Source organism: Amphiura filiformis, chromosome 18 (genome assembly GCF_039555335.1).
Source record: "Amphiura filiformis chromosome 18, Afil_fr2py, whole genome shotgun sequence".
NCBI lineage: Eukaryota > Metazoa > Echinodermata > Ophiuroidea > Amphilepidida > Amphiuridae > Amphiura > Amphiura filiformis.
The window spans coordinates 1,716,575-1,736,553 of NC_092645.1; the positions used below are offsets into that span (position 1 = coordinate 1,716,575).

Genomic DNA, 19,979 nt, shown 5'->3' on the forward strand with positions numbered 1-19,979 from the left:
TAAGATATAGTATTAGGAAAACAAATCTGATATGTATCGCAATTAGCAATATCATCAGATCACCATTGAAAAACAATTATTATGATCTTAAGAGTCTCCATCTCTAAACATCATACTGTACTACACTCTGATAAATAACGTATGAACTGGTTTGCAATTTTTGAGTGACATATACCACCTTCAGTGGCGTAGATTTCTTTTTGACATTGGGGGGATGGTGTTGAAAAAATTCTTGAAGAATAGTGAATCCAGCACCTTTTGGCGCCAGAATAAGTTGACGTTACAAATGCGCGCAAAGCGCGCGAAAAAATTTGCTATTTTGAAGCTAAACTGATGAAATATGGTGCAAAAGTTGAATAAATGCGCGCGAAGCGCTCGAAAATTTGCACTTTTGGGGCTAAAATGGGCAAATGTGAGATAAATTTGGTCAGAAACCTATATTCAGGCGTCAACATTGGGGGGGGGGGGTGATTGTATGGAGCATCCCCCCCTGGCAAAATATTGGGGGGATAAATCCCCCGGGACCTACGCCTATGACCACCTTTGCTGTAAATGTGTCAATTGGTGGCAGATACCAACTTCAAAGTTGGCAGTTGACTGCAAATGCTAGGAACAAATGATAAACTTTGAACCGTGTACTTCATGTGTGGACACTTTCGTATGTTTATCACAAATAACAATAATTCGGCTTAGCAACAGTATAGTACAGATTTGGTAAACCGTTGTACTTCACGAGTTCAAGGGCTGATATTGCTGTGTGATATCACGATTATTATTTGGTTAAACTGTCCGGAGTTTATATATATAAGTCGCGCGTATAGTTGGACTTTGTTCTACCTATGCCCTTTGAAGGTTTACGTCCTGAAACTATTCGTCAGTATAATTTTGTCTTTAATTGTGTTTATACTAGCTCATCATCAATACACCCAACATACAGCCATGATGAAATTGCTGTTTTTTCTTAGTATTTTCTGCCTAATGCAAACGAGGTGTTTATGTCTCAAAAATGAGGATGGTTCAAACAAACATACTTCGAGTGGTAAAATATTGTTTATATTACCACACTTTATGGCAGCGAGTCATTATCCACAAATGGCTATGATCTCTAAAGGATTGTCTACGAAGGGTCATCGCATACATCTGCTCGGAAATGCTATAATGAAGGATTCTCAGTATGTAAAAAACTTTAATGCAACCCATTCTTCATGGTATCTCAGCAATCATGAGAAATATTTGCAAGAAATTAGATTTGTTCTTGATGACGCCGTCCAAAATGGTATCGGGTTTGCTGGTTTTAAGCTGTATTACGGGGTGACACACACAACGAGTCACGAATGTCGCGATTTATTTGCTCATTCGGATTTACTTCTCCAACTTAAGGCTGAAAATTATGATATGATTGTTATGGATATATTCTTACCTTGTGACGCACTCATTGCGAGGTATTTAGATAAGCCATTCATTGCGGTCACAACAACCAGAGAATACCATTTTTTCCGAGCAAGTGCCTTTGGTTTCCCTTCAGAGTTGTCGTATGTTCCGGAAATCTTCGTTGGTCTAACGGACAAGATGACGTTCTTCGAGCGGCTTGAAAATGTACTGTTGAGATTTTTTCAGCGATTTATTTTTCAGTACTTCTTATTAGCAGATGCCAGAGCTATCCAAAAAGAGCAAGGTATTGATATAGATACAGATATTCTTGATATAATGGGAAAAGCGTCTCTCTGGATAAGCTATTCAGATTTAAGTCTGGAATACCCACAGCCGACGATGCCGAACTATGTCAGATCTGGAGGAATGGCATTAAAGCAAACGTTACCGTTGGAACAGGTATTACTAGAGTAGTACGTTTTGTTTTAAAATTACTATTATAATAACTATCTGTACATAAAAATAGTGATGGTGGTTGTTAATTGTTCCAAGTGGTATCAAAATAACGTAAAAAGAAATAAATGAAAAGAAAAAAAAAGAAACACAAAGCACTCTCCCTTCTTTCCGGTATGGCAAATGGTACTTATCAAGAATTTATCCCTCCAAAAACATCAATGGAGCGTTTGCCTTACTTTCTCTGCACAAAAAGGTGTATTATTTCCTTCAAAATACCATTTTGGCCATGGTCAGCGCCATTAGACATGTTAAAGACTACCAAGTAACAGGTGATGGACAGTACACACACAAAGGAATAAAGGCACATTTTTGATCATTTTCATCAAGGTTAAAATTTTCGTCTAAAAATTGGCCAAGGTTGCTCCCATTCAAAAGCACAGGAAGACCACCCACAGCGTTGAGGTCACCTTTCCAAACTCCCTGTCTACTGGCAATAATGGATACTACCAGTGTTAGCATCAATCAATAATTGTTTAAAACGAATTAGTACATTCGGTATTGTTCAAAAATTATTATTTAAATGGTTATTTTGGAATAATTTTATACAAATTTAAATTTTGTGTTGATGTTGCACACCTCAATGGTTTTTTTTATAAGACTTGCTAAGACAAGTTGAATGACCAGTCCCTCCTGTGTGAGCTGGCGTTGATGGCGCTATAGGTATTTGGTCGTAATTATGCGGAAGACAGGAAGTAGCCCCCTTGCAATGGACTTAACGGTATCTAACCCGTTGCTTAGCCAGAACTTTTTCAGTGGATTGGTAAAGGGGGGAGGGGAGCAGACATCTTTCAAGGGGGCAAACGTTGAGGAAAATGGGCTAAAAAAGGGGGGCGGCTACAATCCCCAAGGGGGGGGTTACGCCACTGTATCTACCCCCCCTTTTTTTTTAATGCGCATTTCTATTATCGTATTCCAGGATCTTGAAGATTTTGTCCAGGGTTCTGGTGATCATGGAGTCATAGTGTTTACATTAGGATCTATGGTGGGTTCTTTGCCTGATCATCGTAAAACAGAAATAATAGCGAACGTTTTCAGCAGATTACCACAGAGAATTATTTGGCGCCATACTGGTGAACTACCGACCAATCTGGGATCTAATATCAAAATAATGAAATGGATACCTCAAAATGACTTGCTAGGTAGAAATTTTTATCATTTTCCTCAATATTTCATTTTTTAGTTTATTAAAATATATTTGAAACTGGTAACATCACATCACATTTCTATAATTCAAATATATAGCAGCTATCTTGTTAAAACAGGTGTAAGGAGTCTGCTGTGGTTGCTGTGTTAGAACCATATTTCTATATAAACTTTATGTATCCGAGTCCAAAGTTAAGGCCACTAAGAAAGAGCCCGATACCGCATGGCGTAGCTGATATCGAGACTGCTCCCGACACCTCATGGTCCCTATGTACCGATCAGGAAAACAAACTAACCATGCTAGAACCGGTCGTACCAAGTGTTCAATCACAGTGTTTGTGAGTTTTTAAATATCCCAGCAAACACAAAACGTTTTCGACATCATTCGCAAAAGGTTATAAAAGGTTTTCAGAAAACGTTTAAATGTCAGGCTATATAATGGGTATATAAAGGGTATGAAACGTTTTCATAACATTTAAAACATTTTTTGATAACCTTATGCAAATATTCTAACATAATGTTATTTTAGTGTTGACAAAAAAGTTTATAATAACATTTTGAAAACATTTCAAAGATATTGTTGTCGGGGGTTTTCATACAAAACGTTTTAACACGTTTTTATGACTTTTATATAACCAGACATTTAATGTTATTAAAACGTTTTTACCTGAACCAAACCCCAAAATATAACTTGTTTATAACGTTTGTAAAACATTGTTGTGTTTACTGTGATGTTATACATGTATATTATTAGGACATGCCAAGACCCGTCTCTATATTGGTCACGGAGGTTTGAATGGTGTCTATGAAGCTCTGCACAACGCCGTCCCAATGATTCTTATGCCGGTATTGGCTCCAGATCAGAAAGACACAGCCGCGAGAGTAGTCTCGAAGGTGATGGGGTTGCGTCTTGACTCAGCTACTATCACAGAAGAAAGCTTTTATGAAGCAATAAAGGAAGTCTTACAAAACGATAAGTAAGTACATCTAGTGATAACTTTTACAAGCAACATTTGTAATATTTCTGACTAATTTCGACTTTTTCTCAGCATGTATTATGACGGCATTATTCTGTTCAAGAGACGTTGTGTGCATAAAATATTCCGTAAAATGTTATTGACACATTTAAGGGGGTACTACTCCCCTGTTGTAAATTTTTGACTATTTTTGCATTTTTCTTAAAAAATAATAACACAGTGGTAACAAAAGTTATGTATAATATTGGGGCAAGTAAATTCAATTAATACACTGTAATTTCAGTGACTCAAGACAAGCGGTTCAGTATATATGATAGGAAATGAGGTACATCCTAGCGGTACCTTATTTCTTATCATAGATAACGAACTGCTTGTCATGGGTCACTGAAATTCCAGTGTAGTAATTGGATTCCTTGCCCCTATAATATACTTAAGTTTTGTTACCACTGTGTTATTAGTTTTTGAGAAAAATGCAAAAATAGACACTAATTTATCGAGGGTGTAGTACCCCTAAGCTATTCACTTAACCCTACCCTAATAATATCCCTAACCCCTACAATAAATTCCCTAAACATTTGGACTATTTGATTCTTCCCGCCGACGCCGACACATGTTAAAATATCTGTATCGTAACTCGTATAATTTATACTGACATAATAAAGACCTTGATGCTTTGATGACATACTTTTTTCTCTTATAATAATGTTGAGCTGAAAACCAAAATCCGTGATTATTTCGCACCGATTTGATGTCAGTAATTGTCTAGCAAGTAAATCATTTATATTTTGTGCAATTTAATTTCATTAATTAGACTAACGAGCACGTTTACAGGCTCGTCCATGCCGCCTTTTCTCATAGGCTTCTATTAAAATAGTCAATTTTAAGAATTGCAAGTTATTAGTCTAAAAGTAACATGATAAAACAGATATTGTATTCTTTCTGGTTTCGAATGATTCTTTATGACTTAAAGCAGTAACTGTGCAGGGCCGGATTTACCATAGGGCCAGATGGGCTTAGGGTCCCAAATTTTTTGGGCCCCCAAAATTGTACATCTTCCATTTTAGCCGAAAACACCATGTTTTGGACCAAAATAGCCTACAAAAATTGCACAATTTCTCATCTTCTCTGTCTGTACTTTTCATAACTTTCATGTTATTTGTCAGTTCTTTTGTTTCAGTTTTTTGTTTTGTTCCTTTTGTTTTAAATTAAAGTCAAACGCATAAATTAGCCATTCACCACTCTCAAACCAGATGTCTATAGTCTGTGGCGTTTTGAATAGGCCAGTTTGTCACTTTTAAAACTGGACCTTCGTCTAATCAAATGCTTGTAACTTTGCTTCTTGCAGTCACATTGGATTCAATGTGGTGTCATAATGTGCAGGATATTAAATATTAAATTATATTAAATAGTGCATCTATTGTTCAGTTTGGAAATTGTGATTATTTTTTCAAGTGTAAGGATACTTTATTGGCGCAGTATATTTTCTGGTGGGCTTTTTCAAGGTCTGTTTAATTTTGTAGTCCTCAGATTGAGAAAATACTCCTGAAAAGAAATTTGCACTCCGCAAACTATACAGTGTGTTCCTAAAAAAGTTAATTGTTACACCCTGTATATATTCTAGGATACGCTGAATATTGACTTTATGTTTAGGTCAATTTATTCTCTGTTCTTTATGCTTTCCAGCAATGTTTACTTTTACATACCTGGAATTGGTACATAAAATGGTATAACCATTCTTCTCAAAATTGATGTTTCAGCTATGAAAAAAGTATGTCGCGAATGTGGGTCCCACCTTTTGACACATAACCATATGCTTTAAAGGAATATACTGAAATGAAAATCTCTGCCATACTATCATGGTAATTTACGTAACGTAATACACAAAATTGATTATTTCATATCAAAAGGTCTATTAATCTGTACAACTTTTCTTTTTACTTTACAAGGTACCGGAAAAACGTTGCCCTTAATTCAGCTATTCTTCGCGACATGCCACCGGCAAAGGATCGTGTAGTCTTCTGGATAGAGCATGTCATGAAGTTCGGTGATGAACATCTGCGTGCCCATGTATTTGAACTTAATCTAATCCAATATTACCTGGTAGATGTTGCAGTCTTTCTAGTACTCTGTATCATGGGGTTTATACTAGGTGTGCGATATGTATGTCGGTTATGTTATAGAATGTGTACCAAAAATATAAAGTCAAATCGAACCTAGGTCCTCAGAAATTCTGTATTGGTGGGATGTTTGATCTTCAATTATTGAGCTAATTGAGTATTCGGGAGTGAGTACACGAGGGTGAAATACGATCTCAAAAGGTCGGGAATCCTGCAATTAAGTTCATTTACTATGAGTTCAGTTAATCAATGTCAATCTCGCTGATTGTGAAGCACACTCTACTTCTGGTATATCAATATATATAATTGTAGAATTCCGTCTCACCGCCATACACTGCTTAGCACGTGCAGATATATTGTAGTGCATGAACGGCGTCTCGTGGTTCGGACAGTTATATAAAGCTGGTGGTTCCGTGTACAGAAGCGTCAAACATGTGCACATTAAAGTGTGAGAGCTATTCGTGAAGAGATGGGGACCACCCCAGTTCATATCGTCATGAATTCGGCAGACGGCCGGATCCGGATTCGGCTTTTGGTAAATTCAAGTTACGCATGCATTATTTTGAATTAGAAAAGACTTGAAGGAATGGATCAATGCTGTACATAATAAAGGGCAGTTTTTAACGGAGATCATGATGATACCAGCATAATAAGTAATCAAAAGAGGACGGCATACAGGGTTAGCTAGTGGTGCATCGCAGTACTGTCGATGATTATACCGTTAAAATTGATATGCTGCCATCTATAGGTAAAGCATTGGGGGCCAAAGGAGGCATTTTTGACAATTGAGTTACTGTAATCATTACATTACACATATATACAATAGGCTATCATTTACTGAAAACACAAAAGGTCCAGCATACTTGGTAATAAAGTTATGAAGGTTTTTGATGTCTATTTTCATGTACTTTTCTCGTGTACTCCGCGCTCAATTGTATCAGTTAATCGGGTAAAAATATGACGATCAGGAACATGGTTGCCCCTCCTGATACACCACTGGAGACGAGAGTCAAAAGCAAAGACGCATCCTGCGATGCATATAGATCAGATAATGAGAGCATCTTGATAATGCCTCTGGCTCAATATTGGGACAAGATCACAACAGATGCAATTCCGTTGATCTGGAACTATTCATTTTTCATTTTTCTTTTACATTTGCTAATATAATACCGTTAATTATTGTTCAGATTCATCCGGATCGTTCAAAAGTATATGTTCTGGTAACATATCCGACAGAATGATTGGATTCTTTTGAATCTGATTATACTAGAACTTTCTTTATTATTTAATAATACCGTTAATCTGGTACTAATGAACCAGATGTGTACTTTCATCGAGCTGTAGCTAAATAAAGATAATGACAAATCAATTAAATGTATACTTTAAATGAAATCTACCCTTCTAAATAACTCTGATTAACATTTTTTATTATAATAACATTAATGGTTAATTTTACATATTCGTAAACCAGGTGTGTGTACTTTCATCAAGCTGTAGCTAGGTTCAAATATGAAAATAAAAATCAAGTCATATGCTCTTTCAGAATCTATATATTATTTTATGTAACTAATTAGATATAGCAGGAAAAGGCACAACATAATGAGAATTCCGATCTTACGAGCTGTTTGGTCAACTGTCACACCACTCTTCGCCATACATTCTCCCAGCCACATTTCCCTAACATAATATGAAATTTAAAAAAAATAAGTTTGGCAGAGGCGGGGTTCGAATCCAAGCTGCACTGCGCCGCTATCATGTATACAGTATCGACATAATAGAGACTTTGCGAAATGCAGTTTGAAAATTTACTTTAACTGGAACGGCAACTTCAGAAATATCGATTGGATTTCTTGCTCAAATTTACTCCAACGCGAACGTATGGTTGGTTACTGCAACAACAGCGTCTTGTCGCTTAAACTCGGGATATGTGTATCAATGTGCGTTCAAAAGAAGGGCAGGTGTAAGAGCTTGTAACCGACTGCATCAAAATGTCTCTCTTTTGTTTAGTCAAGTGGTTATTAGTCCCACTTCAAGACAAAAGACTCTACCTTAAGAGCTTCCTTTGAGTAAACATGAATGAACTCGCGATACCACTCAGCATGGATTATGTCGGGACCCAGCGTTAATCTCCTTATCATATTATTTTGAAACTAGCTATACGCTGGCGAAGTTACGTAATAAATCCGATTTACTACCATAGCAATAGGTGAAAACAATTTTGAACATATCGCGCTGCACTACAAGCAGATTGAACTAATCACCTGTGTATGTCTGCAATCGTAGATTGAACACAATACTGGTCTTTTCAAAGATACTAATCTTACAGGTGCAAGTGATCAGCATGATATGGTTCAATGCAGAGGTACCGCGTGAAAGTATCAGTGCAGCGCGGTATATTCAAACATTGTTTTCACCTATTGCTATGGTAGTTAATCCGATTATTACGTAACTTCGCCAGCGTATACGTTTCAATTAATATTCTTACGATAGTTAACTTATAGGCCTATATATATTATTTAATAAAGGCTCGTCAGCTTTGTCAATTTCATATTCCAATTTACTACGTAAAGCCTAATGAAATACATATTCTTTATTTCTTTCCCTCCTTCTGAATCTCTCTCCCTTCCCCTCCTGTTTCCCTTCCCTACCTTCTCCATATTTCCCCTCCTCCTTCTCCCCTCTATCTGTACTCGCTCTCTCAAACTTGACCCTCCTATAATTACCCACTCGCACTCCTGTTTCCACCTCCCCAGTGACTTTTTCATGGGTTTTCTGTTAGGAGGGCGTGGGCCAATTCTCAAAGGGAAACGTTTTTACAAAAATGGGCTTAAAATGGCAGAAAAGGGCCCTAAAAATCGTAAAATATCACGGCGGCCAGCATCCAAAAAGGGAGGGTCAAGAAGGAAGACAAGATGTCCCAGGGGGAGCTCCCTTCTTGGATACCGGCAAAGCACCTCCCTGTCCACTTCCAATGCCCTCCCTCCCTCCTCCCTACCCCTCAATACCAGGCACAACCTATGACATGTTATATATAAAAATGTTATGCACCTGCTTTACTTTTCCAGAAGTACCACATACTGCTGGCTCAAGTAAAACTAGGCCATTTTACGGGAACTTAATCCCCTTGGCGTTGAAGTCAAGCCAAAACTTGGTTCCGCAAACTGATTTTGTGTACGTCATGAGCACACACAAAAGTATATATCAAGTGTGACGTTTGGAACAAAAATTATTTTGATCTAATTCAATCAATAATTTTCAGCAACATGTAGCATGTTTTTTACCCAAACCAAATTAGATTTCCAATAATTGGTCTATTAACTAGACAATACATAAGTGGTAATTATGTAGTCTATGAGGAAATATGCAAACCATTGTTTTAATTATGACGTATTTTCATCATAATTTACGGCACACTATAGATTCTCGCGTTAACTTTTACTTCAAACGGCTGTAATGGCAGAGTGGTTTTGAATACATAATCCTCTATAATCCTCTAGAAGTTAAAGTTTGTGGTTTCTTCATTTCGCAAAGTCTCTATTATCACCAGCGCCTTAGACCGCTCGGCCACAAGGACTTATTGGTGTCATCGTGAAAATTCAAACATATAATCACAACTTCATTACTTCAACATACAACGTGACAAGCAAAGACAGAAAACGTACCATATTTTGGAATTTTATCTGCTTAAAACATTAATATGTATTATATAATAGAGCTACCATTATTTATATTGTTGAATTCTTAAACGCATACAGACAATTAATACGAGGTATAATGATACACATCAATCTGCAGTACATCGCGTCGTCCATTTTTCTTGTATACACGTTCGATTGTTTTATCATTTATTTAAAAAATCCACATTAGACCACAATTTTTTTTCAGGAAATAAAAGATTAGATTACCATAAAACATGTAAAAGGAAACAGTAATCTTTTTTTTTTTTTTTTTTGGGGGTCTAATGTAATTTTTACATAGAATTTTCAACGTTTTTTCAATCCTTATTCTTGCTCAATTAACAAAATATTTTGGCCTATATAAAATTGAAATAAAATTCTCTGCCTCTTAAATGACATCAAATGTGCCACAATTGGGTATCACGAATCGTTATATATGATGTCCGGTAGATATTCATATATTCTTTTATACAGAGGATGCTTCAATTTTGACACTTTGAAAACCGTCTCAATCGGCTATTTAAAAAGGTAACCACGCTTCCCTAGAATGTGCAATAAATTAGCATTAAAAGCTTTCTTATTTTAGCAGCATTCTAGAAACTCTTGCCGTTTGGCGAAAAGAGGAGTAGTCAACAGTCACTGTCGCTAAGATTATATTAATAAATAATGGGTACGTGACACAAGTTCGTCATTGATTTTTAATAAGAAAATATGTTGATAACATGTTACTTCAAGAAACTAGTCAACATTTTAGCGTCTTGACAATTTGGGTTGTGAAATAAAAAAAATCTTTGAATTTTGGCCAAAAAACTTCATAAAACGATAAACATTATTCACAGTTACATACAAGTAACAAAAGTAAAAAGTAGGAAACTACCGTGAAATATATAAAATTGGGCAAGCTTTCGACCATAGGCCTTTTTAATAGCCATGATCCCAATAAATTTTCAAGTAATAATTGTGTGGGCGCATTACACTAAACATTAAGTAACTTTGTTTGATCTTTTTGGTGAATATAATCTCAAATGACTTAAAAGGTGTATTTGGCGCCCTGCAACGGCTATTGAACTTTGACCTTTCTCAAATTCATGATCCCAATTATTTTTCAAGTGATAATTGTTTCTGAGCATCTAAATAAACTAAATATGAAGTAACTTTGTTTAGACCGTGTTGACGCATAGATCTGCAAGAGCTTAGAGTACATTTTCGCCGTGCGACAACCTAATTAAATCAAATTGAACTTCGACCTTTCTTAAATGCATGTGCAAACATTATCCAAAATATGTTTAAAGTGATAATAAGAGCATTCAAGCAAACTGAACATGAAGTAACTTTGTTGGGATCTTGTTGGTACATAGGTCTCATCTACAATGACTTAAAAGGTGCATTTTATCCCTGCGACAACTTATGCCATGCGCCAACACATTCCTAATTATTTTTAACTGATACTTGTTTGAGAGCAAGATCATGACAATTTGACATATGTGTATTTGTTTTAGGGCTTGATGTTCTTACATGTGAACTTGTTATTTTCATAAGAACTTGAGATATAAGACCATAAAAATGGCACGAGGGCGCTTTTCATCAAAGATAATATAATAATAATTAACTTCGGCTTGTTCAATTTTCCTAGTGTGGTCTTTCTAGATGGATTAGAGATTTCTCTAAAATCAAAATGAATTCATGTATTGGTTAATCAATGCAAAGCAGCACTCTATCACTAGGCCTGCATGATATGTGTTTATATATTATGTAAAGTTGTGTACAACTTATTAAAACGATGCACTTGTCGGCTGCTACATGCATGGAGCTATCATATCCGTGGAGGCGCAATAGATTACGTAACGCATTGTTCCTTTGTGCCGATTTGATTTGCGGACAAGCTATTCATCGAGAGCTACCTTTTGTTCAGGACAAAAGAGTCCCGCCATTAAATCTATTAACCTGACAGCATATTAACGCTTTACCAGGCAAGCTACTGTCAATAAATGATAAACGAATGTCATGTGAAATCGCCCACTTGAGTGAGGGGTACCTTTTGTTCTCATTCAACCCTAGGGTGTGACTGAGTCTTCGCCAGCACACAAAAGCACACTTTACCGTCGATGTACAGTTATTTGCCACCCATGTTAATTTAGGCGCCTCATTTAAATAAATTCAATAGAGTTGCTAATCGATTACCCGTAACAGCGTGCCATTGCTGCCAGGTATATCATATACATAGGCCTATCCGTGTCACTTTCTATAATTAACAACTTATGTTGTTACCATGGTTATAAAAAGCTAATCATGAACATATTGTTCTCGAGGGAGTTCTATATGCCAGTCGGATAAAACATGTCTAAATTACTACCCCTCGTCTTGTTTCTAACATAAACCACGTGTTTCTGTCGCCAAGATGATAAAAATTCAAACGAATATACGTCGAATGGCAAAATATTATTTATTTTGCCATCATTTTTCTCGCAAAGTCATTACCCATTTTTGGCCGTGATAGCAAGCGAGTTGTCCACAAAGGGACATCAGATACATCTGCTCGGAAATGCTTTGATGAAGAACTCTCCGCACGTAAAAGATTTTAACGCAGTCCATTCGTCATGGTATAATCTCAGTAATCCTGAAAAAATGACACAAGAAATTGATTGTGTTTATAAAGAAATGCTCCAAAATGGCGTCGGATTGGCTGGTTTTAAGCTTGATTATCGTGAGACTAAAATATCGGCCCAAGATTGTCGTGATTTATTCACCCATTCCGAATCATTTCTGAAACTTAAGTCTCACAACTATAGAGGAATCCAAATTCACGCATTCCTACACCTGACTAGCAGCCTTTAGTTGGGTAGCCGTCAGCTACATGCACCTTTGTTTCCAATGGACATTTTATTGTGAAATGTCATTGTACAAGGAATACATAAAAAAAAATTCCGCATAGCCCCCGAATGAAAAGTATTTAATTATCTTTGTAATCACTCAAAAAACATTTGGTGTGAATTTTACATCCGAACTAGAGGCTATTACATTTTTACGAGCCTTTTTATTTTACATGTAAAGCCTATGGGGGTGACGATTAGAAATGGACGGCAATATTGAAAAACCCTCATTTTGGGCCATTTTAGACACAAAAATGCCAATAAAAAAAGAATAGCCTCTAGTTCGGATGTACAATTCACACACAATGCTACCTAAGTGAGTACAAACATAATTAAATACATTTCATTCGGGGGCTATATCAAAAACAAAAAATGTCCTATACCCTAATAGTTATGGAACAAAGGTGTACAATGCACTCAAAATGTGAAATGAATCGGCTTTGGCGGAAATTTTTAACTGCATTCCTTCACCCGTTTTACACCTTCCGCGAAAACACAGGCAGACAAAAGAATAACACAATACAGTTCCCTTCGACAAAACACACAGCATGGTCTATTCGCTGTTGAAGTGACATAATAATCGGATTAACTACACGCAGTATCTATGCAAAAGGACTATATATGAATAGATGTGACGGGATTACCTGCGGAATTATCTCCATTTATATATTATTAGCTATTATTCTATTAACCCTCCTCGTCCTTGCAGCTTCTCTAGGTGTTAGGCGGCTTTTATTTGCACAATTGGACGCTCAAAACACCAGGTTGGTGCTAGCGGCTACCCAAAGATGTCCGACCAAATCCTGACCATGACTTGGCTCCTTGGATTCGTCTATAACTTAATTTTTGATGGATGTATTGTTTCCTTGTGACGCACTTGTGACAGGGTCCATTGCTTTGGAATTCTATCCCGACGTAATTAAAATGGCTTTGTCTCGTAATTCTTTTAAACGCAACTATAAAGATTACTTAATTTCTTCATACTCATAGATATTTTGTATTCAGAATTGTATCATAATATTATAAGTTGTACTTAGGTTAACATATACATATTTCTATCCCTCTCCATAATTTTCCTTAAATGCTATTGCCAACGTCTTTGTCTGTCTGCATTAGTACTGTCAGTCTGCCGTTTTTTCACCCCCGTCTTTGTCTGTTGTTTGTAGGCGTCTTTTCGTTTTTGTACTGAGGGCAATCACGTCTTTCGAGCTTTGCTCTTGTGATTGTTCTACCATCCTTTTCTCTATATTTTGTTACCTATATGATAATTATGATGATGGTGAAATAAACTTGAACTTGAACTTGAAACTTATTGCGAGATATTTGGACACACCATTTGTTGCGGTCACTATATCCAGAGAATCACCATATTTTCGATCTAGAGTCTTTGGTTTTCCTTCCGAACTTTCATATGTACCAGAGTTATACGTCGGACTATCTGACAAGATGACATTCTTTGGGAGGGTTGAAAATGTACTCTTGAGACTTTTGCATCGATTTGTTTACCCATATTTGCAACTGACAGATTACAGAGCTATCCAAAAAGAGCAAGGTATTGATATAGATTTAGGTATTCTTGATATAATGGCCAAAGCGTCTCTCTGGATAAGCTATTCAGATTTAAGTCTGGAATACCCACAGCCGACGATGCCCAACTATGTCAGATCTGGCGGAATGGCTTTTTAGGAACCGTTACCTTTGGAACAGGTATTGTAGTATGTCTAATCACGATATTGTTTCCGATGTTGAGCATAAAAAGTACTAGCCCAGTGTATTGGTATATTGGCGGCCACATTGATTGTCAATCACATTACTAGAATATATTTATAATCTATACTGAAGTGTTTGATATGAAACAATTTAGTTCCATTGTTTACATTTTATATTTAATCATATTTTGAGAGTAATCTATCGCTTTTTGTAATAGTCGTTAGGCAGTTTTATAAAGTTTTGGTGGCAATCTTGGATTTTACGATTTACCGCTATCGAAAAAAACCCTGACAAATGAGTCACATGTCATGTGAGCAGTAATAAGCTAATCATGAACATATAGTTCTCGCGGTAGTTCTATATGCCAGGTGCGTAAAACATGTCTAAATTACTGCTGCTCGTCTTGTTTCTAACACAAACCACGTGTTTCTGTCGCCAAGATGATAACAATTCAAACGAATATACGTCGAATGGCAAAATATTATTTATTTTGCCATCATTTTTCGCGCAAAGTCATTACCCACTTTTGGCCGTGATAGCAAGCGAGTTGTCTACAAAGGGTCATCAGATACATCTGCTTGGAAATGCTTTGATGAAGGACTCTCCGCTTGTAAAAGATTTCGACGCAGTCGATTCGTCATGGTATAATCTCAGCAATCCCGACAAATTAATGCAAGAAATTGATTGTGTTTATAAAGAAATGCTCCAAAATGGCGTCGGATTGGCTGGTTTTAAGCTTGATTATCGTGAGACTAAAATATCGGCCCAAGATTGTCGTGATTTATTCACCCATTCCGAATTATTTCTGAAACTTAAGTCTCACACATATAACCTAATTGTTATGGATATATTGTTTCCTTGTGACGCACTTATTGCGAGATATTTGGACACACCATTTGTTGCTGTCACTACATCCAGAGAATCCCCATATTTTCGATCTAGAGTCTTTGGTTTTCCTTCAGAACTTTCGTATGTACCAGAGTTATACGTCGGACTATCTGACAAGATGACATTCTTTGGGAGGGTTGAAAATGTACTCTTGAGACTTTTACATCGATTTATTTACCCATATTTGCAACTGACAGATTACATAGCTATCCAAAAAGAGCAAGGTATTGATATAGATTTAGATATTCTTGATATAATGGGAAAAGCGTCTCTCTGGATAAGCTATTCAGATTTAAGTCTGGAATACCCACAGCCGACGATGCCCAACTTTGTCAGATCTGGAGGAATGGCTTTAAAGGAACCGTGACCGTTGGAACAGGTATTGTAGTAGAGAGATTGCGATTTCCAAACGTAGGTATCGGACGTACGTACTATTCAAAACCACTCTCCTCGAAACGAGGTCACGTATTTAGCCAGTTTTGAAGATTTTCCACGTGCGAAATAAACGTAGATACATGCTGATTTTACCTCATGTCTAAGTTCATGCAACGCGCCCAATTTTCAGGACGAAAAAATCTCATTTGGAAATTAAAGTCAAGATATATGGATGTAGTGATCTTTAATATATCAAAATATATGTTCTTGGGCAACTATAATATTTGGGGAGCACAAAAATACAATTAAGTTTAAGCAGCATGTTAAGTCAAAATTTTAGTCAAAATCAAAAGCGGGCTGTTTGAATTAGGCAGAGACTACATGTACTGTTTATTTTTCAATCACTATGCCCTATGACCTAGATTAGATTAGATCAGATTTATAGTCTTTATTCCAGCCGACTTGTTCTTCTTCATGACGAAAGAGCACAATCCAGTTTGGAACCGAGACTAGCAATATTTAACACCGTATTAACGTACGTAAAAACGTACGTGAAAACGTACGGTCCACGTGCTGCGTTTGGAACATCGCAATCTCTCTAGTATGTCCAAACACGATATTATTTCCGATTCATTTTAATGTTGTAGTTTGTTGTGAAAATGAAAGTGACGTAAAAGCAAGTAAACAAACACAGAATCAAAGAAACGAAACGAAAACAAAGCAAAAATAAAATACTTGACTTGACTTTGACTTAAAGCCGTCCTCCTGGTGTAGGTTCCTCAACCAGTTTGAGTCTGTTGGTAGCCAGATGTCCTACCGCTGCTACTGATGGTATTCCTGACATAGTGTTTGATGTCCCCGAACCACTTTTTCTCATGTCTTTCTCTGGGTCTGTTGCCTTTTATATGACCTTCGACCAGGATGTTTGGATACCGGGAGTTGCTAATTCTTTTCACATGACCAACATATTTGAGTTTTTTGGTCATGATCGCTGCAGTCACAAATCAAATAAAAATCAAAGAAATCAATATAAACACATTAAAAATTATTCATTTCCGGATGTCGCATTTCATTTATCCATTATTCCATTAATCTTTTGTTGTCCAACTTTGTTTGATTATGTTAGTAAACATTTCTATTATCATATTCCAGGATCTTGAAGATTTTGTCCACTATTATAGATACAATGTTTTTCATAAGCGGTTTTTATTTTTTTGAATTTCGACCAAGTCTGAACCCCAGCCTGCTAGGGTTGCTGTGTTAGACCGAAATTGTATTTCGAAAATTACCTATAATGTATCGAAATCCAAAATTTAAACCAACAGGCCCTTGGAAGACGGTCTCGAGAACTGCCCCGATAGATCGACACATCCTCTCCTTTAATGGATCCACCAGGTAAACAAACACATAAAATGATCGGAAGAATTAGGGCCTTTTATTTCTGTCTTGAGGCACATGTTCGCGATGATACAACCGGCCATATCAGGTGTTCGATCACCGATCATTTTTATGATTTTAAAAATAAAAATGACATGTTTGGTGCTCGAGAAAACGGACATATGAAAATGTTGAAAGAAAAAAAAATCAGGACTCTGCGGGGGATTGATCCCCGGTAGTTGGATTACCGGTCCATAGTCTAACCACTGTACTACCTGAGTTCACAGTCGGTACTCGGGCAATATCAACTAAAATCCCCATGATAACTCTCCCATTGTGTCTCAGCGGCCAATTATAATATTCAATAATGAAGAAGGAGGGGATCGGAAATAAACGATGTAAGCTCGAGAAATCTATACTAATAAAATAATAAGCGAAGTGTATCTGTGTGTCCGGCTATGCGTTTCGCCGCGCTTCGCCGCATCGATGTGATATTTCGGATATGGATCGGTACTGGGAAAAGCATGTTGACCGGGTGGGTTTAAAGGTCATCGGAGGTCAAAGATCAAAATTTCAAACTTTGTCCGACCAGGCTCAAACTTGGTGGGTGGGATCCTTCGTATGAGGGAAGCATGAAAAACATTATATGGAGGTCATCCGAGGTCAAAGGTCATGGATTTCAAACTTTGTCCTATGGGCTCAAACTTGGTGGGTGTAATCCTTGATATGAGGGGAGCATGAAAAACATTATACGGAGGTAATCTGAGGTCAAAGGTCAAAGGTCATGGATTTCAAACTTTGTCCCATCGGGCTCAAACTTGGTGGGTGGAATCCTTGATGTGAGGGGAATATATGTGCGAAACAAAATTGGGGTCAACCGAGGTCAAAGGTCATCTAGGGGCTAAATTTAAACTGCCCTTTTGGGCTTAAACTTGGGTGGAATCCTTTGTATGAGGGGAGCATGAAATAAATTACATCGAGGTCATCCGAGGTCAAAGGTCATCTGGGGTCAACATTTCAAACTTCGCCCAATCTGGTTAAAAGTATTCTCCATATCACGGGAGCATGAACTAAATCAAACCGAGGTCACTCGAGGTCAAAGGTCGGATGGGGTCAAATGTTAGAGTAAGTCCATTGGGCTTAAACATGGTAAAAAGAATCAATGATATGTCAGGAACATGTCATAAAGTCAAAAAGGGTCATCAGGGGTCAAGCAGTATCTCTACCATGCAGCTGGTGCCCTAATAGCTACAGGCCATTACAGATACAGGTGCACTAGTGATTTAAATAATTCTAACCACTGTAATACCTCAGTTCACAGTCGGTACTCGAAGGAGGAGGCTGCCTATACGCTTCACCCTAGCTAGCCCTATAGGGTGAAGCAAATAGGCCTTCTTCTTCTTCATTATTTTTTAATATGTTTACCATGATTACATATGTATAGGTCATGTCAAGACCCGTCTCTATATTGGTCACGGAGGTTTGAATGGTGTCTATGAAGCTCTGTACAACGCCTTCCCAATGATTCTTATGCCAGTAATGGCTCCAGATCAGAAAGACACAGCCACGAGAGTAGTCTCGAAGGGGATGGGTTTGCGTCTGGACTCAGCTACTATCACAGAAGAAAGCTTTTATGAAGCGATTAACGAAGTCTTACAAACTGATACGTAAGTACATAAGGACAGAACTTTAAAAGCAAACATCATAAGCTTTCTGTCCAATTTGGACTTTATCTCACTAATGATAAAGCGATATGAGGAGTTTTACTACCATATACATACGTTAAAGGATTGATTTATTTCTTCTTACTTTTTTCGTTCTAATTTTTTCTTAAATACTAGCTTTTTGCATTCCATTGAACCCCAGAGAACATAGTTTAATTTACGGCTCGTGTATGTCCTGAATTTGTAGTTGGAACTCACATGGAACTCACAGAACCATGTGTACAGACGCACCCAATGTTTTATGTACGGAATAAGCTAAATAAAAACAGATGGCGCTATCGCATGACTGCGTTCAGCGTGTATTATGACTGCACTATTATGGCTAGGTAGTGTGATAAATTTCAGTTCAAATGTACTGCAATAATGCGAATCATAATAAAGTTTTGGCAGATGAATAGTACTTATAGTGCTAATTATTCTACACTATTAGGACATTTTAACAGTTCCCTCATTGTAGTGGGAAAATGTCATTGAACTTTTCGCAGCGGGTAAAATACTCAGATCTGTTCAAACCATCATGATCCTTTGGCAATTCAGAAAAAGGGTATTGAGGAAAAGCATACCTTGACCTACTTTGACCTAATAGGTCAAAGTATGCTTTTTCTGAATAGATAATCTATGATGTATGGGTATGGATTAATGGCCAAAAGAATAACACACTGTGACGTCGTAGGTCTAGTTTGCCCCCGTAGGGGACGAAAATAAAATCTGCTCTGCTTTTGATGAAAACTACCTCAAATAATTTGTCTTCTTGCAAGAAATCATAAAAGGAATAGTTTTAACCATCTAGGATGATTTCTTATCCATGTAACAAAACAAAAAATCAAGGTCAAATTGACTCAATAGCACTTAACGGCGACGCAATGGATATTGCCTGAATAATAACAGGTAACGAAACATTCTACATAACGCAAACTATTATTCTTTTGATTTATCAGGGAAAGACAATGTTCAACAAAATCTGAGGCTTATTCATTTTGGCGTCACGAGGAGCAAAAATAAGACATATAATCCCATTACCGTAATCGTAGATAGGACAAACTATACTTTTTCTGAATCACATTGTGATGCATAACAAATGATCAAGGTTATGAATTGTGATACTAGAGGAATAAAGGTATCCCCCGATTACAACGGATTAGTAATTGTTATGCGATTATGTTATTTGCCACGATCCAATCGGTTAATATCATTCGGTTAATATCATGCAGCCTCACTACAGGGATTTCCTATC

General features: G+C 37.0%; 1 protein-coding gene across 1 annotated transcript; it reads left to right on the forward strand.

Moving 5' to 3' along the window:
• The first annotated feature begins 1,092 nt into the window (after positions 1-1,092).
• LOC140139670 (UDP-glucuronosyltransferase 2C1-like) lies at positions 1,093-18,692 on the forward strand. The gene is made up of 5 exons (XM_072161373.1): positions 1,093-1,830; positions 2,804-3,026; positions 3,785-4,007; positions 5,954-6,156; positions 18,466-18,692. Exons 1-5 carry the CDS (start codon positions 1,093-1,095, stop codon positions 18,690-18,692), a joined length of 1,614 nt encoding a protein of 537 aa, XP_072017474.1.
• Positions 18,693-19,979: the final 1,287 nt, after the last annotated feature.